Raw genomic sequence first — 27,841 nt, forward strand, 5'->3', positions numbered from 1 at the left:
CTGTCACGGGGTGGCGTGTTTGTATTGACTATCGAAAGTTGAACGACGCCACACGCAAAGACCACTTCCCGTTACATTTCATTGATCAAATGCTAGAGAGGTTGGCGGAAAACAACTTTTATTGTTTTCTTGACGGTTTTTCGGGCTATTTCCAAATTCCTATCTCTCCCGTGGACCAGGAGAAAACTACTTTCACGTGCCCGTATGGCACATTTTCATACCGACGCGTGCCCTTTGGCCTTTGTAATGCTCCGGCCACTTTTTAAAGGTGCATGATGGTCATATTCCATGATATGATAGAGGATTGCATGGAGGTGTTCATGGATGACTTTTCGGTCTTCGGTGACACTTTCGATTCATGCCTTCTTAATTTAGAACAGATGTTGGAAAGGTGTGAGAAGTCTAATCTTGTGCTCAATTGGGAAAAGTGCCATTTTATGGTTCAAGGGGGCATAGTTCTCGGGCACAAGATTTCTAAGGACGGTATTAAGGTGGATCCAGTGAAAGTAACGGCTATTAAGAACCTTCCACCTCCCACTGATGTTAAGGGTGTTCGGAGTTTTCTCGGGCACGCCGGTTTTTACCGGCAGTTTATTAAGGATTTTTCTAAAATTGCTAACCCGATGAACAAACTCCTCGAAAAGGACACGCCTTGGAATTTCTCCGAAGAGTGCCTGCCTAAAGGCATTCAATCTTTTTAAGGAGAAACTGATCAATGCGCCAATTATAATTGCTCCGAATTGGTCCCTTCCATTCGAGCTTATGTGCGATGCTTCTGATTTTGCTATTGGCTCTGTTTTGGGTCAAAGGGTCGAGAAACATTTCCGACCCATTTACTATGCAAGCAAGACCTTGCAGGGAGCACAATTGAATTATACTACCACTGAAAAGGAGCTCCTTGCGGTGGTCTTTTCGTTTGATAAGTTCCGGTCCTACTTAGTCTTGTCTAAGACTATAGTTTTTACGGACCATTCTGCTCTGAAGTACCTATTTTCGAAACCGGATGCAAAACCTCGACTGCTTAGATGGATCTTGCTTTTGCAAGAATTCGATATTGAGATCCGGGATAAGAAGGGTGCTGAAAATTTAGCGGCTGACCACTTGTCTAGACTCGAGAATCCAAATCTCGAAGTCCTTCACGAATCGAGTATCCATGATGATTTTCCTGATGAATATCTCATGGCGATGGATAAGGTGGATGAGCCGTGGTACGTGGACATTGCTAATTATCTTGTTGGGGGATTCTTGGAAAAAGGGTGGTCACATCAAAAGAGGAAGAAATTCTTCAGTGACCTTAAGTACTATTTCTTGGAGGCCCCTTATCTTTTTCGTTGTTGTCCCGATGGGGTTATCCGCCGGTGTGTTTCCGGTGAGGAGTGTATGCGTATTTTGACCGAGTGCCATAGTGGGCCTACCGGTGGGCATTTTGGACCCCAAATCACGGGGCGTAAAGTCTATGATGCCGGCTTCTTTTGGCCGATGATTTTCAAGGATGCCCACCGGATTTGCAAATCATGCGATTCTTGTCAAAGGGCCGGTAAAGTCACCAAACGGGATGAGATGCCTCAACAAAGCATCTAAGTTTGCGAAGTATTTGACGTTTGGGGAATTGACTTTATGGGGCCATTTCCGAAATCTCAGAATTATAGTTATATACTCGTTGCCATTGACTATGTGTCTAAATGGGCCGAAGCGCAAGTTTTGGCTACAAACGATGCACGAGTTGTGATTTCGTTCCTTCAGCGTTTATTCTCTTGATTTGGAACTCCTAAAGCTTTGATTAGCGATAGGGCTACTCATTTTTGTAACGCCCAAATGGAGAAGGTACTGAAGCGATATGGAGTTCTCCATAAAGTTTCTACTTCATACCATCCACAAACGAGCGGACAAGTTGAGAACACCAATCGAGCTCTTAAAGGGATTCTTGAGAAAACTGTGGGGTCGAATCCGAAGGAGTGGGCGAATAAGCTCGATGAAGCTTTGTGGGCGTTTCGAACCGCCTACAAAACACCAATTAGTACCACTCCTTATCGGTTGGTTTATGAGAAAGCGTGCCATCTTTCGTTGGAGATTGAGCATAAAGCGATGTGGGTACTTAAAAAGTGAAACTTGGATTTAAAGGAAGCCGGACGCCTAAGGGCGGGGTAATTGAATGAGCTTGGTGAATTACGCCTTGATGCGTATGAGAATTCATTGATTTATAAAGAGAAAACCAAGCAATGGCATGATAGAAGGTTAAAGGGTCCGAAAGAGTTTAATGAGGGCGATCGAGTGTTCTTATTTAACTCTAGGTTAAAGCTTTTACCAGGAAAACTTAAGTCCCGGTGGACGGGACCATTCAAGGTTGTTAAGGTGTACCCATACGGGGCGATTGAGTTGAAAAATGCAAGTGGAACTACCTTTAAGGTTAACGGACATCGAGTGAAAACATATTTCGATGGTCCGTTGGAGATTGATGACGGGGTTCACGTTGAACCCAATCCCAACGCCACTTGAAGTTGGGGACGAGTTGTGTGGACGACTCGTTAAATATGGTTCACATTGTTGTATAGTTTGTATTAATAGGTGTGATCACGGGTTTGCTGCGTTTTATTTGCTATATGATTTATTATGATTGATTTCTTGCGAATTTTGTTGGTTGTTTTGGTTCTTAAGGTGATTTTAGGTTGCTGGATAATTATTACATCGAGGGATCAGGTCAAGTTCATTGCCGCAGCGCGACACCAATGGTCGCGGCGCGACATTTCAAACTTTTCAAAGTCAGGAAGCCATTTAGAAAGGGTCATAACCACGTTCATTGTCGCAGCGCGACAAATATGGTCGCGGCGCGAGGTTTCAAACTTTTCAAAGTCAGGAAGCCATTTAGATTTGGTCAAAACTACGTTCATTTTCGCGTCGCGACAATTGAGGTCGCGGCGCGAAGTTTCATAGGATTTCGAGGTCTGTTAATAAAGAAGAAATAGAATCAGGTATAGCACATCGCCGCGGCGCGGCCACTAATGTCGCGGCGCGACATTTCTGCTGTTCAGATCCTAACCCGATGATAATTATTTTAATTCAAATGGGTCAACCCGACCCAACATAAAACCCGACGGGAATTCACCCTTTTTAGGGGTTTTGGATCTGTTTTTCACCCATCACTCTTAAACTCATCTCTCTAACACACTTGGAGCTTTAAAACCCTAAGTTCAATTATCACTAATTCTTGCCTAATTTCTTCAATTTCTTGTTCAATCATGCCGGTTAAGGTCCGATTTTGCTATTCTCTTGCTTTTTCTCTCATGTTTCTTGATTAATTTTATTAATTCTAGGGTTCATGCTTGAAAGTTTGTGGGGTTTGTTTAATTGAGACTTTTATGCCTTATTATGTGATGAATTGTTGATGAATATGATATTATTGTGTTTTCTTCATGAATTCTTGTGTAGTTTATGCGTAATATTGATTCTTGAGATTAGGGTAGCGATAAATCCGAATTTGATGTTGAATGTTTTGGGATTTTGTTTGTGTGAGAGATGTTTGCTACTAGATACATGTTTAAAGATAGTGTGGGTGATTTGGGCGGGTCATATGTGAATTGGTAATTGGTAAAGCATGATGATTTGTGTGATTTGTGAGATGTTTATTTGGTTGTTGGAATTGTTTAATCTTCTTGCAAATTAGAAGCTAACTTGTGATTATAGGAATGAGTTATTGTTGGTTGGTGAATTATGTAGACGAGTTGTGAACTTGGGTTAAGTGAGGATTGTTTAATGGGGCACTTACATGATATAGTGTTTTGAGAATTAGTTTGATATTGGTGCCATGGAACAAAAACACATGTTTTAAATACTTGCTTTTGTTTAAATGCTTAATTGAAATTGAAACGAGAATTAATGGTAGTTGATGCAAGTATGTGGAACATGTTGGTTTGATTATTATAATTGTCCTAACGCTAACTTTTCAAGGTTTTGTGTTTGGTTTGGTTCTTGTTTCATGTGTACAGAGAAGCAGAGTAGATGTCCCTTCATCTTCAACATCTCAATCACGAAGGGATGAAGAGAGAAGAACGAACCCAGAGATTTGGTTGCAAAGAGTTGCAGAAAACTACTCACAATACTTTGAATTTATTTCAGTGCGAAGTATACAAGCAACTTGGTATTTCAGTTGGGATGAGTTGAATAGAGCTACTAGTGAGATCAGGGATGAAATCACTTATTTGTTAGCAATGTCGAGAAACAGAGTTTATTTGGGCACTTGGGAACGTGCCATGGCTTTGAGAGATGAACTTTATCAAGAGTTGGTGGTTGAGTTTTTCTCCTCGTTAAGTGTGCGATCAAGAAGGGATCCTACGGATCAGGGGTTTATGACATTTCAACTAGGTGGAGAGAATCGAGCCATGAGTAGAATGGATTTGGCTCGAGCACTAAATTTGTATGAGGAATTGGATGAGAAGTCTTTAACACGGTACTTGGAAAAAAAAACTGAGTTTATAGGACACCCGGAGGATTATAACGAGCGAGACTTTTGGTATGAAATTTCAGGTTTGACTCCTTTTGTTTCCAATGAGTCGAAGGGGTCCGATATTCGGAGCAGACAGCTACGGTTACTTCATAAATTGCTTTCGTGTACTTTTTGTGGTCGAAGAAATGGGAACGATAAATTCAATTCGACCGAGTTGTGGATTATGCATCGAGTTCGGGCCGATGCGCATGTTGATTTGTGTATGTTAATTGCTACTTATTTATCTCATCATGCAATGGAAACAAGGGGATCAAGGCCACTTCTTGGTGGTCATTTTGTGACAAAAATTGCGAGGTTTTTCAACATTGATTTCAGCAGGTGTACGAAATTGACCGATCCATTACAGGTTATGAAACCTTTTAATGTAAGGTTTTATATTAGTGCAAATTTTGTAATGTGGGATGCAAATCGAGTTGGTTTAGTGGCGTATGTTCGGCAACAAGCGCAAGAGGGTGGTGATCATGATCAAGGAGGTGATGCGGCGGAGCCGGGTGCCCAGAATGTTCCTGCAGGGGGTTAGCCTTGGGGTATTTCCCAAGAAATTTGGGATAACTTGGTCTCGCGGGTTGATAACGTGCAAATCGGTGTCTCAGACAACTTTGATGAGTTTCGGGGAGAACAACGGTCGCATAATGACCGTATGTGGGAAAGTCAGCAGAGGGTCGATGAGAGGTCGGTTGAGTCTTTACATGACTAACAATGGATGGCATATGGGAACGATTGGTAAAGGCAAAATGCTCGTCTTTTCTACTACAACCCGGATCATTATTATGGTACGACTGCTCAGCCACCCGTGTATTATCGCAGTCCAGTTCGGCCACGAGTGCAGGCCCCGATTTACAGTGAGCAGGAAAGGTTGGAGGATGCGCATCAGAGGTTTCAGCAGCAGTATCCCTACGGCAATTGGCCGTATGATGGTTTTCAGTGAGGAGGGCCTGCGAGCCCATTGATTATGTTGTAATTTGTTTGAAACTATTTCTTTTTCATTTGGTATGTACTTGAATAATTTTATTTTCTATTTATGTACTCTGAAACTTATTTGAGGGATAAGGCGTTTCGGCATCGGGTGGTGCCACCGTGTCCCGTTTATGTAGTTCGTATGTTTTTTTTATTTTCTTAGGTTTGTTGGTGAAACAATTTTTCAAGTCTGGCATTAAGTTCAGCAAAACTGCATGATTGATGATATTGGTGTGATGATCGGGAATGGACGATGTTCTTATGCTGGCAGTCAGTTCAGCGCCATCTGTCACTGGCATTCCGTGATCAGTGGTTAAGCTCGATAAGTTTTTATATTTTATTTCTCACATAACCCTTTCGATTTTTTTTTATTTTTTTTTATCTCAAGTGATGGGGACATTCTTTGATCTCAAGTGTGGGGTGGGAGATGTAAAATCTCTCGGGTTGGTTGTTAATGGAATCATCATCATATTAGTTTTGTTTTAAAAAGATTTGACGTTTCACGAGTTTTGGTCGTAAAAAAAATTGAAAAATTAGGGGTAAAATAAAAAAAATAGAAAAGTTAGTTTAAAAATAAAAAAAAAAAGTAGAAAAACAATTGAAAATTCGGCCAAAACCTTTATTCTGAAAATTAGCTTGGTATTTTATGGTTTAATTCGTGTTTTCAAAGAAGCTAAAATTGTCCCACATGTTCATTATTTTGAACATCAAATCCTACGAGTTCGGGGAACTCAATAGTAGGTCACCTGTACCAAAACGGGTGTAAATCGTGAGAGAGTGGTGATTGCATAGCGTGATTGTGACCGAATCACGTGTCTGATCACAAACTTTTGGTTACTTGATATAGCAGACTTCCAAAACTATATCATTTTATTATTACATCATTTAATGGTGTGATACTGTGGGAAGAGGAGCCTAGAGCTTCACCAGTGTTATCTTTTTTAGGAACAATAGCTACGTGTTTGTGTTTGCTCAGACAACACAACCCATAGCCAAAAGCTATGGCACCCAAAGGTTTTTGGGATTTAAACCGAGTGACAATTGAAATAGATTGGCATTCCCGAGTGACTCAGATCCACTCATTAAGGAAGTAAAGTCTTCCGACCGTTTTACTTTGTACGTATACCTCTTAAGCTGTACCATTTCATTACCCATCATTTCACGATGAGGTACTGTTAGAGGAGAAAGTCTTGAACTTTCAAAACATGTTCATTATTTTGAATGTGAAATCCTACATGAACATTAAAATTCATACGTAGGTCATCTGCACTAAGGCGGGTGTCAACCGTATGAATGGTGATAGTGGCGTGTGGTCGAAACCGGACCATGCGCTAGATCGAAAACTTAAACAGGGCGATCCTCATTGTTTCTCCTAACAAGGACAATGTTGCACCCGAACACCTTATTTAACCACATAGGATGTATCTATTCCATCCTTAAGGGAGTCAATTCTCCCGAACGACACACTTGCTGATTTGTTTCAGAAGATGTAGTCCAGACCAGTTGTAGGGTGACGAAAAATCTTGAAAAGTCATTGCTAAAATCGACTGGAAATCTACCAGGCCTCAACGTCAAACAGGGAAACTGGTAGTCAAAGCTTATCTCAATGAGGGAGATTTGCTAGTCAAATGGGAAGCGCACCATAATACACAAAATGTCAGTGATTGATCAGATTCCCAGTGGATAACCTCCAAAAAGGTAAGATATCAGCTTTTAAGCCTGATGAACCTCAATCTTTATGGTTGACTTAACGGATTAGATGATCACCTCATGATTATCGATGATATCTGGCCGTAATGTGTATCCTCCTAAGCACATTATTTTCTTACCGGCATCTCGCGATGTTAGGTACTGTGGGAGGCTTGGCTTGACCAATTGCGGGGTAGCCCGTGCGTTCTTTTGGCACACATGTTCGATTGCTATACTTTTTGGTGTTCGGTTTTCACTTGATTCCCATTTACTTTGAAGACTTATTTATGATTCGAGACTCTCTACTTCATCAGTATGGTACGTTATTCAAGATTATTTTTTGTTACTATATCCATTACATATTGTTTGCGGTTTGGGAAGTTAATTCGGGGGAATGCAAGTGGGAACCATGGTTGACGTTTACTCAAAATCGTGCCCATGCTAGTTTTTGGTTTGTTGGTTTTTCGTTTGGTTCTACATACATATTGAAGAAGTTATTATATGGTAGAAGATTATTTTCGAGTTCTATTGCTTGAGGACAAGCAAAACTCTAGTGTGGGGTGGTTTGATATCGCATATTTTATACACGTTTTCCTTAACGATATCGATCACATTTTAGTCCGTTCAGATACGATTTGGCGGTTATATTGAAGATAGTGAGAACATCCGAGTTTGAAAAGTTTATTGTTGAAGAGTGGCGTTTTATGTAGTTTTTTTTTAGGCATTTGTTAATCGATTATTATTATTGGTGCTCCGGGGTTGAAAACGTTAAGTTTATATCGGGTATTTTGTTTCTAAGTTATTATTAAGTGTTATAAAAGTGCAATAGAAGGTTGGAATCAGCATACGTTAAGTTTATATCGCGGCGCTGTGATCTAAAGATTTCGATATCAGGAAGGGGTCTAAAGAAAGGTCCAGAATCAATTATAGGCCGCGGCGCGACAAATGGGTCCGCGGCGCGACATTGGCCGAGTTTCAATTTCAGGAGAGGATTTCAAGATGTTCCAGTTCATGTTAATTGTCGACAAATATGGCCGCGGCGAGGAGGTCTGTCGGTTCGGATATATTTGGCAGGTATTTAAGGCCCGAAAAATACCCTAACTAATCACTTTCGCATCCAGACGATTTCCAGCAGCTTTTTGACGAACCAAGGTGATTTTTGGGGATTCCCAAGCTCATTCTAACACATCAATCATTCCGGAAACAAGTCTCGATCCGTTCATCATTCAAGAACACAATTTTCATTAGGTTTAATTCTTATCTTCATAATGAATACTCTTAATTGTTTATTTGTGATTTTTGTTCTAGCCATGATTGGCTAAGCTTTTTAATGTTTGTCTAGATTGAATATTCGTATGTGTTTGGATGATACTTTAATGTTTTATTGATTAATGCATTATAATTATGAGTTTTGATTAAGAACCATTCTTGTGGGTGTTGATGATTGTTACTAGGTTGATTAGTGATCTTGTTTGAACAAAGGGAACCCTGTTTCAATTTAGTACACTAGTTTTCAATTGATTTGTCTTAACCAATTGTGTGCTTACTCGACTAAGGGGGTAAACCGGGTAACAAAGATTAAACAAAACAGGGGTGAATTGTGTGGAGCGAACGCGTAACCAATTGAATCTTAATCTTGTAATTAGTTAATTACTAAGTCACAAACGAAAGAGGTCTTTGGTGAAAGGGAACCCTAAGCCAATAAATCCGAGTTTGACGTGTTTGCTAAAAGAGAACTCTGGGTAAACCGACTCTGTAGTTGCATGTATTAATAAATTGAACTGGTGCTTAATAACAAATCACCCGACACTACGAATAGGAGATCTAGGCGAACATTCTTTTATCTATTGAATTCAAATATCTTTACTTTTCGTTGAGTCAGCATTTATTTTTATAAACTTAAAAACACAAAAATATCGTCTTTTACTTTTAATCAATCTTTTATTTGGCTAATCGTTAAATAGCCACAAAACAAACTATCTCGTACTTTCAATTTTCATAAATTAACTTAGTTTATTTTATTAGTTACAATCTTAATTCTCACGTTTAAAATGTCCTTGGAACGATTTCGGAATTATCAATTTTATACTATTACACGATCAGGTACATTGCCCGTTAGTGTGTAGTAATCTTTTAACCGGCATTTTCCAAGATAAATTATATACACGATTTTACACATCAAGTTTTTGGCGCCGCTGTCGGGGACAGTTGTATTCAATAAATTAAATCATATCATGTAAATGTCATTTGTCGGTTTCTCCCCATTCTCAGGCATTGAATTCGTGCGTTGTTCATCCATAAATGAGGTCTAATAATCCATTATGGCACCTCATCTTAATGGCTATCTTGTGCTTGACACTTTCAATGGTAGAATCTAAACTTCGTAGTAATGGAGTATATGAACCATGAAACCAAAACTTTGTTGAATGCACAGTATACATATATCTATAGGTTAATTCTTTTGTTAAAAAAAATCAAAAAATAAAAGAAAAAAATCTAAGCATGGTGGGTGATATCATTAATTTAAATAATTTTAATTTAAAATTAAATCTTATTAATCAATTATTATTATTAAATCTTATTAATAATTTTTATTTTAATTATTAAAATTAAATAATTTTGAATTATTTTAATTAATTATTTTGAATTGAGTACGAGAAGGTATAAAAGTTAGGCACAAGGAAATCAATTATAAATTTATATTTTAATTTACACTTTTAAAATAAAATGACAACCAATATTATTTCTTATGATTGAATGTTGATTGTGAAATATATTTTAGGTGTTTGATTAAATGTTTAGCTGGCGAGTTTCTTAGTCAGACTTTGTGGTTCCACGTGTCACTAAACTAAATGACTTTTGCATTTACGTCCACTTAATACCTAAAACATATCATTAAACTGTTTCGTTTAAACAAATCCGTGATTTCACGGGTCATTTCACTAGTAAATCATAAATGAGATATATGGTCAAATAACCTTCATAATGTATAAATATTTATATTTATGAAAATTTTCATTTATTTTAATATAAATTTTTGACATGTGCGTTAAAAAAATTCAACGTACGTAGTAATGACCGAGATGTGGCAAGTTTTCTTTACAACCAAATGTATGGAACTATGGAAGACATACAATCAATGATTAAATAAGATTTTTTTTTTATTCTATATATTTATATATCTTTATCCTTATATATATATATATATATATATATATATATATATATATATATATATATATATATATATATATATATATATATATATATATATATATATATATGGATAAAGATATATAAATATATAGAATAAAAACAAATCTACTTATTCACATACTAGGTATTATACAACGAGTGACGGATCTAGAATCAAAATGTAATGGGATTCTACAAAATTTATGTGGTATTTTTAAAAAAATTTCTCCAAAATATGTCTATTTACTTTAAAAAAGTCATTGGTTTAAAAAAATATATATAGAGTTTATCTTTAAATTTAGTGATGTCCTATAAAATTTTGTTAGTAATTAATAATAAAAACTTAAAAAATAGTGGGATCTTTTGACCCCACACTCATCAATCTAAACTCCCGAATGTATACAACTAGTATGTACTACCTTCGTCCATCTTAAATGTTCGTTGTTGATTTTTCAAATTCTTTCTTTGTCAACTTTAACCATAAATATTTTTATTTATGTTATATGATATTTGATGAAAATATATGATTGAAAACACATTTAAAACTCAATTCATTTATATACTTGCCATCAAATATTATATAGCACAAATATAAATATTTATGATCAAAGTTAACAAATAAAGACTTTGAAAAGTCAACAGTGAACACTTAAGATGGGACGCGGGGAATAACTTTTTTAACGACAAATATTAATTAATGTTAGCGACAAGAGTCATTAGGCACCCATTCGACTATATTAAGCGACGATATTAAGGTCGGTAATATGTAATTAAGCGACAATAATTTATTTTAAGACAATATTATGCTCAATTCACAAACCTGTTAGATGGAAACCTCGCAAATTATTGCACCTAAGAAAAACTCTCCGAGTGAACCTTGCTAATTATAGGCTGAATTCACCATTCGCAAGAAACTTCCGAGAATTTTATAATCAACTGCAAAGTAAATTGCAGTATGAAAATTTCAAGTGAGACTCGAGACTTCTCGAATATTCCGAAAAACAGTAATTTCATTAGGCTAAAAAGTAAATGGAGACGGTTTGCTATTCTTATATAATATTCATATTCATTCATGTTTATGTTAATATAATAAGAATGCGTGATGCACATTGGCCAAACAAATGTCTCCGGCCATATCAAATCACACCCAAACCTTTCACACATATTTTCTTTTTATTTTTTCTTTAACGACTTCTCTCCTACAAAATCAACACAAGATGAACTAACTAAAATCATATCCATCTTTAACTTGTTCTATCAATGGGTTCCGGTTTCTCAACATCCAACGATGACGACGGTAAGTCTTCGACAACCCCTGGTCTTGAAGACTTGCCTGAGAACTGTCTAGCCATGGTTCTAGCCCACTTGGACCCACCAGATATATGTAACTTAGCAAGAACAAATCGGGCTTTTCATCGCGCTTCATCGGCCGATTTTATATGGGAATCAAAGTTGCCTTCAAACTATAAGATTCTTGCTAACAAACTGATGAGTAGTTTTGAGAGTTTAGCCAAAAGAGACGTGTATGCCGGATTATGTTGTCCCACTCGAATCTCGAGTGGTACAAAGGTAGGATATTAATTTCTCGATCCATCTTTTTTATTATTTGCACACACTTGAGCTACTCACGAGCTACTCGATCCCGCCTAGTAAAAAAACTCGATTCGAGACGAGCTTCAATGACCTCAATCCCGAGCTTAAATATATTTTGAAAGTTGTTTAAAAACGACCTTGTACTCGAACTTCTTATATCGAGCTAGAACAACGCACGTCTTATTAAGTCATATACTATATACTATATTTAGATTAGAAAAATCAAGTCGGACTTAAGCTGACCTCAAACTTGTATCGTATAAAATGAGGCGCGCTGCTCAAACTGAATATATTAGGCTTGAAATGAGTCAAGTTTGATCGAGCGCTAGCTCTTTGAATTTTGTGTGCCGAGCTTGAGACTAGTCAAACTTGAGCTCGTTTTCACCTCTAATTTAAACCATGGAAAAGGATCGGATCCGATCCACTATAGAGTGGATAATAGTTTTGCATGGTATAGTAGTGAATATTTTATGTAAGAATATTATGAGTAAAAATGTGTAGGATGATGATGATGATGCAGGAAGTGTGGATGGAAAAAGAAAGAGGAGGGATGTGCATGTTGGTTTCATGGAAGGGAATGAAGATAACAGGAATAGATGATCGTAGATATTGGACTCATATTCCCACTCTACATTCAAGGTTAATTAATTCTTTTTTCTTAAACTTTTTACAAAACAAAATTTTCATATATATTCATATAATCTTAGGAACTACGGAGTATTTAACTTTTCATTTTAAATTCTAAAATCTAGTAATTCATGAGGTTTTAGTATAAACAACATTAGTTCAATAATCGGAGAGCAGATCGATTAGTTCAACGTTGATCGGTTAATACTACGTAATATGTAAAATAAAAACAAATTTATTTGCACGTACGTACTATTCCCGTGAATAATATTTCGTACACCATGACGTTAAACCAACGTACCAAATTGTCGTGTATATTTTATTACACATGAGCGAATAGGAATTAATGTCTACAAAGTAATTAAATTAATTAACTAGTCCTCCCCAAAAGAGGGAGGTATGATTATTTTTTTTCTAAACCGTGAATGGGGGAACTATATTTTATATACTTGAGAAATATAATGATTTCTCTTTTTATTCTACGGTAAAGAAAATATTGTCGATATCTTACCTATTTTATATATATCTAACATTTTAACTTTGAATATTGTTGTAAAGTAATTAAATTAAAGAGAAAATTAGCTTATTTTATAATTTTATATAAGAGTTATAAAATAATAATCCGTAATAATATATATATATATATATATATATATATATATATATATATATATATATATATATATATATATATATATATATATATATATATATATATAGTGGTAGGATTAAGAGGGAAGTAACTAATTGGGGGAAGCGGGGGGAAGCAAAAACTTTTTTTTTTTCGTTTTTTGAAAATACCTTATTCACGAACATTATAGATGGGATGAAAATATGAACATTTAGTAGAGACAGTTTGTGATAAATGTTTTTATTTTGGCGGGAAAACGCTCGAAGAAGTAATATATAACAATTATCGTGTTTTTCGAGCGTATGTTGAGGTTTTAGCTATTGGGGTTTAGATATTAGGGTTTATAGGGTTTAGATATTAGGGTTTAGAAATTTAGGGTTTAAGGTTTAGATTTGGGGTTTAGATTTAGGATTTAGATTGAGTTTTTAACACGAATGGTTTAGAGTTTAGGGTTTAGGGTTCCATAAAGCCAAAACACTAAACCCTAAATCATAAACTCTAAATCGGGCTAAATTTTACTTCACAAAACATGAAGAAAAAAAACGTTCATATTCTTCACGAACAATATTATCTTGAATGTTATTTTTGTCGATCGTTTTCCCGCCTAAATAATAACATTCATCACGAAATGTCTCTTCTAAATGTTCATATTTTCATGTGATCTTGATGCCGGGAAAAAAAATTCCAAAAAAAACGGAAAAAAAAAAAAATTTTGCTTCCCCCCGCTTTCCCCCAATTGGTTACTTCCCCATTGATCATGCCCATATATATATATATATATATATATACTCGTATAATGATTATATCATTAGTACACCCGGCCAGATAACCGGATCATCATATTCATTATTTAATTTGTTACATGTGATGTCACGTTGATAATGCATTTGTCACGAGTTATTAATATCTTGAATTATCATTCCAAAGGTCAAAAGTGATATCCACACTCAACACTTTGCCTATTTGTTCAAGATATTGAATTTATCTTAAATAAAATAAACTAGATCTTACATGACATGGACGACCCTGCATTCTTAAATAATTGCTTTAATTTAAGGTAATAATATGTAAAATTTGTAAGGAAAAATACCGTAAGAAGAAAGAAAAAGGAGCAAGAATAAATAAATAAATGTGAAGTTGAAAAATCTGTTTGCCAAATCTTTTTATATATACATTATTTTGTGTACATCGTTTTAATGTAAATATCATTTTATTTTTTATTGTAGATTTCACACGATTGCCTATCTCCAACAAATGTGGTGGTTAGAAGTAGAAGGAGACTTGGAATTTGAATTCCCAGCAGGGAGTTATAGTCTTTATTTTCGACTTCGACTTGGGAGGCCATCCAAAGGGCAAAATCGTCAATGCACTACTCGCACTCAAGATGTCCATGGTTGGCACGTTAAACCGGTCCGGTTTCATTTTTCAGTATCTAATAGTGGACAAAGCGCAACATGTGAACATTTTCTAAAAGAGCAAGGAAAATGGCTAAGATATCGTGTTGGAGATTTTGTTATTGAAGACTCGTATAGACCCACGAAGATTAAGTTCTCAATGACACAAATCGATTGTACTCACCAGAAAGGTGGTTTGGCGTTAGATTCGGTGTTCATATGTAGCAATAAACTTAATTGAAATAGGAGGGTTACGACATGTAAGAGATGTTTATTAGGTTTGTAAGAGTTGTTTATTAGGTTTGTAAGAGTTGTTGCATTTGTACATTATTTGATAACTGGTTTGTAAGAGTTGTTGCATTTGTACATTATTTGATAACTTCACATACCACATATGGAGTATATAAGTAATAGTGAAACAAGGGGTGTTGAATTAAAATGACTGTTTGATTTTAGGATTTTGTATAATTGTATATCACATATGTAGCAATAAACCCATTACCCATACCTTTTAATCCTTTATCACCAAGCATACACACTTAACAAATTTATTAACCTCCAATATCAGGAGTCACTCGCCGTAATCATCAAATTAGTTTTTGCCTTTGTAATCACAAACTGTTGGTTTATTTTGGCTAGTAGAAGATATGTGTATCCCACATAGGTGAGAGGAAGATATGAGGGGTGAGTGACTTGGTTATATAAGAGGGGCTAAGTTTTCATTCCAAATCGCACCAATCAATACACTTTAAGTATTTGATTATTTCTTTCTTTCTTACCCATTGTTTGAGAGTTGTATTAGTTAAATATTTTGGAGAGTGTAGTTGGCTTAAGAGAGTCGTCTATATCATTGTAACAATTTGTGATATAGTGTATTTTCTCTCTTTGGGGGCCGGTGGTTTTTCTCCTGTTTTGGAGTTTCCACGTTAAATCTTGTGTTGTGTATTGTTCTTATTTCTTTACTATTATTGTTGGGCTGGGTGGTGGGAATTAGTGAGACCGTAATTTCCCAACAACTGGTATCAGAGCGTCAGGTTTGACGGGGGTCTCGGTTATAGGAGTCGGAGTATGCTCTGTGGTTGCCACGGGAGTGGATCGTCCACATCAGAAACGAGTTCTATTGATCGTATAGGGTATCTGGTTAGACAATATTTTTTCTGATTCGTAGTAATAGTTGGATTTGTTAGTGGCCTAGTTGTGGATTTCCGATTTAAAGGGTCCTGGCTACCTGCTACATCTTTTGGCTATTCGAAACGTGAGCAAAATCAGAGAAAGTGTTGTTTATAGGATACGGATACGATGTCGAAGTTCAGTCCAATGAGGTTTGATGTTGAGAAATTTGATGGGATGATCAATTTTGGCTTATGGCAGGTTCAAGTCAAGGATGTGTTGATTCAGTCCGGGTTACACAAGGCATTGAAAGGTAAACCCACCTTTGTTCCCGGCAGTGATTCTAGCAGTAAGTTCGATGAAGAAGAATGGGATGATATGGATTTGAGGGCAGCAAGTGCGATTCGTTTGTGTCTTGCAAAGAACGTGCTTGCAAATGTGCACGGGTTATCAACGGCAAAGGAGCTTTGGGTTAAACTAGAGCAGTTGTACCAAGGCAAGGGCATCTCAAATCGGTTGTCTTAAAGAACAATTTCATACTCTGCGTATGGATGGGGGTTCAAAGATTTCAGATCATCTAAGTATTCTTAATGGTATTGTTTCAGAACTTGAAGCTATTGGAGTTAAAGTGGATGATGAAGATAAAGCTTTGAGGTTGATATTATCTTTGTCATCGTCTTATGAACACATGAAACCTATTTTGATGTATGGGAAAGAAACTCTGAAGTTTGAAGACGTTACTAGCAAGCTCCTATCCGAGGAGAAAAGACTGGAAGGTAACGGGGTCTCGTCATCAGGAGATACGATAGTGTTGTGTTCGGATAGGCGAAAGAGAAACTCTGGGAAGAATCTGGTATGCTGGAGGTGCGGGAAGACTGGACATGTAAGGGTTAATTGTCCCGGTGGAGCTAATCCGGCAAATGGCTCCAAAGATGCTAACATTGTCTCCGTTGTTACGGAGAGTGACGAATTCCTCTGAAGTCACGTCATCCTCATGGTGTGTCCGCGCCACCGTGGAAAGGGATGTTCGTTAGCTGTTCCACAATTACACATGGGCATTGGTTTGGCGTTGATGCAGGTTGTGTGGTGGAAACTGATGTTGTAGCTGATGGGACTTTCGGGAAAGCCAAACAGGGAAGTTGCACCATAAAGTTTCAGCTGGTTGTTCAACAACATGTGCCGAGGTGAAATGCTTGGAATGTGATATTCTAAGTGCTATACTCTTAATGGTGGAGTATGATAATTCTTGTTAAGAGTTATGATTGTCTGTGATGACAATGATTGTCGGTTTAGACAATGTTTGATGAAGATGCAAATTTTATTGCTTGGGTTAGAGATAATGTCAACGGCATGAAGATGAGGATCTTGAAGTTGTCGTCGAGGAAGCATCTACGTCGGTTATCTTCGCAATGTGGAAGTATGGTTATCTTCTTCTATCCAAAAGGTGGAGATTTGTTGGTTTATTTTGGCTAGTAGAAGATATGTGTATCCCACATAGGTGGGAGGAAGATGTGAGGGGTGAGTGACTTGGTTATATAAGAGGGGCTAAGTCTTCATTCCAAATCGCACCAATCAATACACTTTAAGTATTTGATTATTTCTTTCTTTCTTACCCTTGTTTGAGAGTTGTATTAATTAAATATTTTGGAGAGTGTAGTTGGCTTAAGAGAGTCGTCTATATCATTGTAACAATTTGTGATATAGTGTATTTTCTCTCTTTGGGGGCCGGTGGTTTTTCTCCTGTTTTGGAGTTTCCACGTTAAATCTTGTGTTGTGTATTGTTCTTATTTCTTTACTATTATTGTTGGGCTGGGTGGTGGGAATTAGTGAGACCGTAATTTCCCAACACAAACACCCTCTGTTGCTCATTAAAGACCGCCTAAATGTTTGGACTAGGGGCGGATGTATTATATAACGACTGGTAGCACTGGACGCCAATGAAATACGCAATACAACGGAATTTTTTTGGGATTTTAACTAATGACACCACTTGATATAGTGTGAATTTTTTTGTGTGTGACACAATTCAAATACCCATCTAATAGAATAAATTTTGAACTTTTATCTAGTGACATCAGTGACTACTATTCCTAGATCTGTCACTAATCTGGACTTAATAAACATCTCGTCGTTCCCGATCAATGATCACCAACACGGCTCTCTTTCATATATCGTCGACTAATTAATGGTACGATTTTACCTATTTCTGGTCAATTAGATTGTGTTTCTAGCTCCATTGCTTCTTATTTCTTCGATAACATAGGATTCTGACGACAATACCGGATCCTACGAACACTTGCAGGATAAAAACATTATTTAGTGGCGATACCTGTAAATGGAAATATAGAATAAGAATGATTGATGTATTTGATATAATTGTTAACGTGTTGGTGAAACAAACAAAATAAATATAAAGGTATCACGAAGTGTATGACCAACATTTTTTATATTTCAAATTCTTTTTGTTATTTTGGAAAATCAATTAAAGTGTATTCTTGTGATATATTGATTTTGCTTTTAAAATTTGTTTAAAGAGATAAAATGAAAGTATTATGAAAATGAATTAACATTAACATTAACATTAACATTAATTATTATTAATTAACATTAATTAACATTAATTATTATTAACACTAACATTTATATACTAAAGGTGGTGGAGGATTGCGTAGGTTCAGTTATATCGGATTGTCGTTTTGAGTTTGCGTTCACATTACAAACGGTCCCTCAACTTCGACTATATTTACACAACGGTCCCTCAAGTTTACACTTTTTCAGGGGTAAAAAGTGTAAATATATAATTTTATTAAAATAAAAGAAACTACTCCCACCCGAGTTTATAACGGACCCTATCTTCTCGCTCGGTGCGAGTTAAATTTTTTCGAGATCACCATTCAAATCGAAAAAATCTTACGAACCCAACGGGACTAACTATGCACGAAACGGACACTTATAAAAAAAGCTAAACACAACGACAACCCGTATCTTCCCGCTCGCCACGAGTTAAATTTTTTCGACGGCAGCGTCAGACTCGAAATAATTTTATGAACAAAACGAAACTAACCACGTTCGAAACGGACACTTTTTAAAAAACGCTAAACACAACAACAGCCCGTATCATTCTGTTCGCCGCGAGTTAAATTTTACCGACATCATCATTACACTCGAAAAAATTTATTTAACAAAACAAAACTAACTACGATCGAAACGGATACTTTTTAAAAAACGCTTAAGACAACGACATCTAAAACGGTGCTTAACACATGGGCCGTGTTCCCCTATGTAAATACACAACGTTACGTTAAATATGAATACGCAGGCCGAAAGCCCCGCCGCAACGCGCGGACCGGTTCAGACTAGTTTAGTTACAAAGCTACAGGTTTCAGGTGAAAATGAAGATGATAATTAAAAAAAAAAAAAGGTAATAAGACATAAATATTTAATGAGAAAAGATAACGAGCGTTAGGATCAAGGACCATCAATGATCAAAGTGCAAATAACAAAGAACATTTAAAGAAAAAGTAGTATAGGGACTATGAATGTATTCCAATACAAACTACAAGGAGCATTTGTTAAATTTTGTCATAATGAAATGAAAAATTGATATACTCGAATTAATTAATTAAAGACGACGACGACACCCAAATAATTGATTTTCGTTCCTTTTTTTGGCTTCACTCTTATTTCAATTCCATCAATATCAATATCATTATCACCCACAAAAATCTGCGGTTCTGTTCACCGCCGCATCCTCCGTCATCCACCGACGCTTTTCTTCTGTCCTCTTATCAACTCTCGCGTAGGTATCCTTTTTCCGTGGAACCGAATTCATGTTTTTATTTATTTTATTATATAATTATTATATAAATATAAATAATTATAATTATATTCCCCTGATTTAAAACAAACATAATACCGCATGATCATTTCATATGTTTCACCTTTTCCTGCAAATTTATATTTATTCGTAATTCAGATTGTATGTTATGTACACTTTTATCAATTTTGATGTATGCTTTTCACTATTTGATATGCCCGATTTTTGTTTTAAAATTCACTATCGAATATCGATACAATTGCGTGAGTTTGTATATAACATGAATCATTATTAGCTTCCTGTTAGTGATCTGCAAGTTGAGCATCATAAGTGCCTTAAATAAATCAATTGTACGTATATATATAGCTGTTGTATGCTGACTTGTTTAGGTATACTTGACATCTATATGCATCTGTTTGCACAAATATGTATGTGTATGTATAATTGGGCGAAATTCGCAGAGAACAAACATTAGAGTTGGAGTTAATGGACGATTGTTGTGATTTTATACAATGGCTTGGAGTTGATATGTCTATAAAGATACTAATGTGTTTGGATAACCCATCGGATCTTGTTCGCGCTAGTGCCGTTTCAATCTCTTGGCGCCAGTTTGGTGAGTATGGAACTCTTTGCATAATATACAATTTCACCCTAGTTGTGCTGTGTCGTTTAATCTGTATTTATTTTGTATGTAATCATATTCACCGGGTGAGAACCCTTTACCCAAAAAATTTTGTATGTAATCCAATACGTGCTTAATCAATCCGGATATCATTATTAAAAGTGATTAAGTAGAAACAAATAAGCTTAATATGTATTCGAGCCTTACTTGCGTCTTTAATTTTACCCGGGTTCAATTCCTGGCTATGCCAAATTGTTCAAAAAGGGAGTGTGACTAGAGGGTGCGCATAATGCGCAATTCACCCGGTACCAGGTCTCGCGCTCAGGAGGCTTGATTACCCGAGGTTTTACCCTCTATGGGGGAGCCAATGTGCTCGTTCATAGGAGGGTTTCCTCGCTTACCCAAAAAAAAAAAAAAAAAGCTATAACGTTGACTTTAACTAGTGTTGTTCTATAAAATGAAAATTTTAGACATAGGTTACATTAATTCCAAAGTTGCTCATATAGGTAATCAAATGTCGTTTTGCAAATTTATAGGGTTGTAAGTTCAACTTTTTCAACAAAAAAGTTAACAGGATATTAGAATATCAACAAAAATGATTGAACATTCTAATCTAGGTAGCCAAATTCAAGTTATATCCTACCTTTTTGTGAGGAAATTGAAATTTTTTTTTTTTTTTTTTTTTTTTTTTTTTTTTTTGCAGTTATCCAAAATGGGCTATCTAAGCAGCTTTGTATAAGAATGTTTCCTGAAGTATCAAGTGTTGCTCATGTTATCGAAGTGAATGATATGATAGAGCCAATTGAAATTAGGCATGAAAGTTTGATTGAATGGTCAAACTTGGAAAGGGAACATAAAGTATATGCATTTTTAGCTAGAGGTTTTACTTCTTTTATGACAAAAGATTGCATATTAGAGGCGATTGTTGCATCTAGTACTGACAATTATCCTCAAGAAAGCATACATAACACTTTAGAACCTGGTGACAGAGTTGATCAGAGGGCTTCTTATTGGTCAAGTGAAGGCGATTTTGACCCTACAGTTCCTGAAACACTTGTATATAAACTTACTGCAAATTTGTGTGTGATTACTGAGATTCACATACATCCGTTTCAAGGTTATAACTTGAACTTATCTATAGTAAAAGATTTATTATATATCGTGTGATTATATTAATTTATATCTTTATTATTGGTATGACAGCGTATTTTCAGTTTGGTTTTCCCATTTACTCTGCAAAAGCTGTTCAATTTCGGATGGGACATTTAAAGCCTGCTTATGAATTGGAAGATGATAACATGAACGAGTCTTCATCTGCTTTAAAGTCTATCAGTGAAAAGGTTATGTGGACATATACATCACCTTCATTTCCTATGGCACAGGTGACTTAAATTCTTTTAAGTTGTCTTGCACAGTTTCAAATTCACTTATGAATTACAAAACTTTGCTAACATTTGACAATTTCCATCATCTAAAGTGAGTAAAATGAGTATTTTGATGTTTCAGGAAAGCCGTCTACAAAAGTTTAAGTTACCAGAACCTGCTTTATGTATTGGAGGTATATTGCAGATAGAGTTGCTGGGTAGGGTTCAAAAGCAAGAAATGGATGAAAAATACTATATATGGTAATATACATTCATGTTTACAAGATACGTAGTACATTTTTTATTAAAATTAATAAATTCTTGTGTAATTTCTTAATAAACGTTTGTTGCAATTATGCAGTGTGTCGCATGTTCAGGTTGTTGGGAGACCATTGTCACCCGCATTTGATGTTGATATAACTGATCGAAGAGGAAAATGTACACTCAAGTATTATCCAGATGCCGAGTATTGTTGTTTACCTATAAAATCAGAAGGTGAGGCAAGTAACAGCCCATCTCGTTTCCGTTCTTTTACTGCAAGCATAAGAGGTTGGGAACAAATGATTTTAAATACGTTACTTGGTGGTGGAATGGTGGTCGGTAATGATGATTCGGATGATGATGATGATGTCATTGGCATGGTATAGATGATGTCAAAGCAGATATCAACTGATGCTTGAGCCGTTCGTTGTATGAGTAAATTCTCCCTTTTTCTTTATAATTTGTTGCCTTTGTTTTGGAAGCTGTAAGATTTATATTTTTTTTTTTGGTCCCTTCTGTTAGCACATTTACGTTAGATATGTGAACGGTATGCGGATTTACTAGTAATAAGTTAGATAAGAGTCTTGTACAAGGCTGTTAATTATGTATTCCTCACTACATTATTTAACTATAACTACTTTCCATATTGTTCTTTGTTTTTTCACTTTTATATGCAATTTGGGTACCTTTTTAATCAAAAATTTGTCATAAAAATGTAGATTTTAATGTTCCATATAATATAATTTTGGAATTAGAACCTGTTAATACAAGGACTAAACTCAAATTTTACATTCTTTATTGCTGTGTTTTCTGAAAGACTCGTATGGTATTTGATAATAACATGCACATGTTTCATTTTAACGGTCACAAACACAATGAAAAATAGTCAATAAGTTATCTATTAAGCAGCAAGAAGTTGTTCATAAAATGATAAACCTGGTTCTAGAATCTTCATATGCATAGATGATATAGATTGCTATTGCATTCACCGGGAAAACACAAAATATAAACCGACGTAACTAATGACTCCGCAACTCGATATATATAAAAATAGAGAGAATAATCCGTCGACTATACAATGATACATTCTCAAATCAAAGTTCCTTTTCACCAGTCATGCTTTCCAGCCAGCTCATCGTTGTTGAAGAACCCATTCTCTGTGAACTCGCTAATTATATCCTGGAAAACGTCCGACACATGAGGCAAATCAGGTGCTTTCTCACCACCTGCACATGAGTCACTGTGTGAACCTGAACCACCAGCTTTAAAACTGTTACTTCTGGTTAGCCCGCAACCACTCTGCCCAGAACTTGATGGTTTTGCCCCTGATCCATTGTTGTTATCATCCGACGTACCCTTCATCACTTGTTGAATCATCTGATTTTGGTTCTGGCTCTGTTGGACTTGAAATATCCCACTTGGAATTTTACCATTGTTATTCTGCAAAGGCAAACCTTGATATTGAGATCTGTTAACTTGAGAGTCTAAATTGATCATGTTCTGTTTCATAAAGGTATTTTGGTAATTTGAGAGTATCGGAGCTCCTTGGCTGCTGCTGCCAGCTTGAAAGTTATTATTCATCGAGCTGTTAACTCCTGGTTGTATTGCAACTAAACCACCGAGGGCGTTTCGGTCATTCGGAATACTCTGAATACCAGACAACGTTGGTTGTATTCCCTGCTGCATCTTTTGCATTTGCAATTTGGCTACACTTGTGTCTCGAGTAAACCTTTTTAAAGCCTCTGTAGATGAAAACAAAATTGTTTAATAAAGAGTTGATACAATATTGCTGAAAAAAGGCTATTTATTTATTTAAATCATATTACCAATGGGACCAACATTAGTTCCTTTGGTAACATCCATCAAGTCCTTCATGCTACTGACAACTTCAGCTATCTGGAACAAATTCAAAAGAAGAAAACTGTTACCAACTTTTAGTAAAGATAAGATTCTGTACAAAGAAACTGCCTAGTTTTTATTTTTTATTTTTTTCTTATTATTATTTTTACCTGTAAGCACCTCACATGTCTTTTAGTAAATCCCAAATCATTTAATGACTGTGACTCCAAGCTCCTGGCAAGTTGCCTTCCAGCTGTCACAAGCCTGTATAACGAGACACAATCAAGCATAATAATCATAATATGATACAAGACGGTGTGATAGTGTATAACACTATAAAGCAAGAATAAGCAATAAAGGGAGACCCCTTTGCCCCTAAAAGAAAAAAAGAAGAAAACTTGTGCGATTTTACAAACATTGTTTAATACTCACATATTGCTGCTAGTCTGCAAATCTTGTTGTGAAACGCCACCAGATCCACTTTCAGCGATTGCAGACTGACATTTCTGGGCAACTTCTAACATCTTATTCACCTATCAAACATAAAGAGTACTTTTTTTAATCTTAAAAGTAGATTAAAAGTTGTTATTCAAATCATATGCGTATACAAATAAGTAAAATACCTGAGAAGCAAGGAGTCGACGAGGAAGTAGCTCCTCATGGCGCCATGAGCAGAATTCCCAACTTAGTATCTGAAACAGATTTAGACATTAATTGGTATTACATCAAAATAAAGAGTGCCAGATTAAGTAAATTACATTACATTTACCTTTACATTTCAATTATATAACGAACCTTTAAATCAGGGGTGAAAATAACTTTAAGCCGACCCTCATGAACCACACGAAGTTGCTCATAAACACTCTCTTGGATTGCTTTTCCATACTCCAACATCATTATACCAGATGAAAATCTACATTCCCGAGGTGAATCCAGAAACCAAAGCTCATCGATAACACCACAACCAAACTTGATATCATTAAGCCTTGGCAGTATTTCAAAGGCAGCCTCTGTCACAATAAACCAAAACAGTATTGCAGGAAATAAAGGGACTATTCAAGACTAAAATAATAAAAGTTTCACTTTTTGAATGCAATAGTTGCTCGATCTAATCCAGCTTTATAAGATACATACCAAATCCTCGTCCAGATTTTGACCTACAGATGCTACAATGCCATACATCCTAAAAAGTATATATGAGGAAAACGTGAGATATATGAAGGATTTCGTATCGTGGTGTTAATAAAAGTAACTACTAAAAGAAGATACCGTATTTTCCGGGGAGAATACACCTGACTGGTGATGCCCAACATTATTATGAACAGAAAAGCACCATCTTTGCTTTGCACGGGGAGAGTAGTATTCTGCCACAAACTTCTTCCAGAAATTTATGTCCTATAAGCAGATAAAGTTATTAAATACATTACATTTTGGAACAATGTAAGCCAAATTAACAAAGAATTTGAATGAATAAACTGACGGGGGAGAACATTTAAACAAATGAATGCAATAGGTTGATGATTAGGCCAAATATCAATGCACTTCATAATAATCAACTTACAGCTGGCCGATGTCGCTGATGAAATAGGTATTGCATGAGTCTTCTTGAACACACAGTGTTATCAATGGATCGGTTTACAGGAGTTGCAGGTTGCAAGCTCTGTTGTGGAAAAACTTGCCTTGAATTAACCTGTTGTTGTTGTTGTTGAACAAGTTGTGCTCGTTGCATTGGTGACAGAGACTGCAACAACTGCTGTTGATGATATAACAATTGTAACTGATTGTTTGGGTTTTGTAACTGCATAGGATCTTGTCTTTGCAACAACTGTCTTATAGTTTGCTGCTGCAGTATATCTTCAGGCCTGAGATCAAGTCGAGGTCTCTTTTGCATTAAGTTATCACGATCTGGATTAAACGACCCGTTAAACATCAAACCCTGCCCATTTCTTGGATTAGGCACAGATGTCGCAGTAGAAGCTCCTTGTTGAAGACCCTGCTGCACTGGGGACGAGCCGTCTAAAACCGAAGAACCTGAAATGCTGAAATTATTTGAGTTGAATGACAACGGCGAGGCAGGCAACCGCGCATACGATTCTGCATTGATACTTGCACTTCGTTTGAGTGATGGATTGCCTCCTGAAAGTCCCGAGTTAGCATCTGTGACCGATGAGCCCGGCCCTGAATTACCATTAGCTGCGCCCCCAGAAACAGGAACCATATTAGAATACATATTTCCGTAGGAGCTCAAATAAGAACTTCTTAAAGCATGAGACTGTTCATCTCCTTCAAAGAAAATGCCAGAGCTAGATGGTGATTGAGGCATCCTTCCATTTAACCTTGATGACCCCATTTGTGATGGGGCCACTTGCAAGTTTTGACCCGGATAGTTATCCAGCGCGCTGCTGCATTCATTTATATTATCAACAATCATTAAAATGTACTAATGCAATTGTTATTCATCCACATCTCAAAAAAGCCCAATATAATTTCTAAATAAAAAATTCAACAACAGCTGACAACACTGAATTTGGAATCCAGAGCACGAATCACTACAAACATGCATAAATATCAAATCAAGAATAGAGAACAATATAGAAGCATATCCTTTTTCTTCTGAGAAACAATTACAAAATAAACCTTGATTTGAAACATAAAAACCCTAATTTACAATCTAGCCAAACCCTAATTTGGCGTAACGGCAGAAAATAATAAATAAATAAATAAAAAAAAAAAAAAAAGGAGACGTGATTAATGATTAGAAGTCGTGAATCCAACAGTCAGTTACATCACATTTTATTTAAAATCGATGAATGAAACATCAAACTCAAATTATTTTAATCAATCCACCTATGGTTTTGAAATGCGAAAGACCTAACAAAACCTATTTAAAACCACTGTTAACACCTCTAACAAGAAATTAGAGGTTTTAAACACACAAACTAAATTATAACTCGGACTGATTATTAGTTTATTACTTTAAAAATAAATTAAATTAAATAGAAAATGGATATTTGCACAATTCAACTGTGGATCAGATAGTTAAACAGAATAATTGTATAATACTCCGTATAATTTAATATGATAATATGAGCAGCATATCAGAGTGAATAAAGATAATTAATTAATATAATACTGATAATAATGTAATTATAATTGTAATAGCTGATGGAAGAAATAATGAGCTAACCTGTGAATTGATCGGAGAAATCGTCGTTTCGGAGCTAAAATAAAAGAGAAACAATTTGTAAAGTGGGTAGGGGGTTATTATATACCTGGCGGGATGGGTGACAGACACGAGTCAGTACGTAACACCACTGTAACCGACTATAGGCGGTCGTTCTTCAAAGTTTAACCAATTCCTTGTTTTGAAATTATATTATATTATATTATATCTACATATCTAAAACGTACAGCAAAAATAAATAGTAAATCTCACAAACTTCGCAAATTATATTATATCTACGTATCTAAAAGGTACAGCAAAAGTAAATATCAAACTTTGCAACTTTCACAAACCACCCTCAATCTTATTTACAATTTATCCTCAAAATATATAATAATTAACTTTATAGCTTTTATAAATTTACCACAAACTTTTAACATTTTATACTTTAACCATTAAACTTCTCATTAATTATAAATCGACCACATACTTATCTAAAAGGTATAGCAAAAGTGAATAGTAAACCTCACAAGTTTCACAAACTATCCCAAATCTTTTACTTATTTACATTTTAGCCTCAAAATATATAATAATTAACTTTATAACTTTTATAAATTTACCACAAACTTTTAACATTTTATACTTTAACCATTAAACTTCTCATTCATTATAAATCGACCACATACTTTATATACTACCTAATAGACAAAAACAATTAATAGTCACCAGGGGCGTTTTCGTCCTCACCTTTTTTCCCTTTTCCCACCTTTTTTTTTCAAAAAGCCCCCATAGTTTGTTCAAATATTAAAATCGACCCCCCAAAGTGTTAAATACTCATTTTCATAAAAAAAAATTAAATAAACTCTACCCAAATATTCAACGGGCCATATCTTCTCGCTCGCAACGAGTTAAATTTTTCTGACACCATCGTTAAACTCGAAATAATTTTAGGAGCACACTGTCACTAACTATACGCAAAACAGACGCTTTTTAAAAAACGCTAAATATTTGAGGTACTTTTCATACACGTCGATTTTGCGTTAAATTTTTAAAAGTCGACAATTTCATAGTGAAACGC

The 27,841-nt window shown here is 35.7% G+C and overlaps 3 protein-coding genes across 5 annotated transcripts; 2 read left to right on the forward strand and 1 right to left on the reverse strand.

The window, feature by feature from the left end:
* Positions 1 to 11,567: 11,567 nt before the first annotated feature.
* On the forward strand, positions 11,568 to 14,967 carry LOC139864967 (F-box protein PP2-A13-like). Its single transcript, XM_071853521.1, has 3 exons — positions 11,568 to 11,911; positions 12,456 to 12,574; positions 14,420 to 14,967. Exons 1-3 carry the CDS (start codon positions 11,603 to 11,605, stop codon positions 14,826 to 14,828), a joined length of 837 nt encoding a protein of 278 aa, XP_071709622.1. The 5' UTR covers positions 11,568 to 11,602; the 3' UTR covers positions 14,829 to 14,967.
* A 4,429-nt stretch (positions 14,968 to 19,396) lies between these two features.
* LOC139862165 (F-box protein At4g00755-like) lies at positions 19,397 to 22,407 on the forward strand. 2 transcript variants are annotated; one of them, XM_071850724.1, is made up of 6 exons: positions 19,397 to 19,500; positions 19,976 to 20,127; positions 20,840 to 21,253; positions 21,340 to 21,518; positions 21,643 to 21,761; positions 21,862 to 22,407. In XM_071850724.1, exons 2-6 carry the CDS (start codon positions 20,001 to 20,003, stop codon positions 22,145 to 22,147), a joined length of 1,125 nt encoding a protein of 374 aa, XP_071706825.1. In that variant the 5' UTR covers positions 19,397 to 19,500; positions 19,976 to 20,000; the 3' UTR covers positions 22,148 to 22,407. The 2 variants fall into 2 exon arrangements, with proteins under 2 accessions (XP_071706825.1, XP_071706827.1); XM_071850726.1 differs by having other exon boundaries at positions 19,398 to 19,496.
* A 237-nt stretch (positions 22,408 to 22,644) lies between these two features.
* On the reverse strand, positions 22,645 to 26,823 carry LOC139861347 (probable transcriptional regulator SLK2). 2 transcript variants are annotated; one of them, XM_071849720.1, is made up of 10 exons: positions 26,788 to 26,823; positions 25,162 to 26,002; positions 24,870 to 24,995; positions 24,735 to 24,783; positions 24,396 to 24,610; positions 24,224 to 24,292; positions 24,033 to 24,133; positions 23,771 to 23,864; positions 23,588 to 23,657; positions 22,645 to 23,503 (listed from the first exon to the last, which is right to left on the reverse strand). In XM_071849720.1, exons 2-10 carry the CDS (start codon positions 25,948 to 25,950, stop codon positions 22,869 to 22,871), a joined length of 2,148 nt encoding a protein of 715 aa, XP_071705821.1. In that variant the 5' UTR covers positions 25,951 to 26,002; positions 26,788 to 26,823; the 3' UTR covers positions 22,645 to 22,868. The 2 variants fall into 2 exon arrangements, with proteins under 2 accessions (XP_071705821.1, XP_071705822.1); XM_071849721.1 differs by having other exon boundaries at positions 25,162 to 25,999; positions 26,788 to 26,813.
* Positions 26,824 to 27,841: the final 1,018 nt, after the last annotated feature.

This window comes from Rutidosis leptorrhynchoides, chromosome 8 (genome assembly GCF_046630445.1).
Source record: "Rutidosis leptorrhynchoides isolate AG116_Rl617_1_P2 chromosome 8, CSIRO_AGI_Rlap_v1, whole genome shotgun sequence".
In the NCBI taxonomy this organism is placed as follows: domain Eukaryota; kingdom Viridiplantae; phylum Streptophyta; class Magnoliopsida; order Asterales; family Asteraceae; genus Rutidosis; species Rutidosis leptorrhynchoides.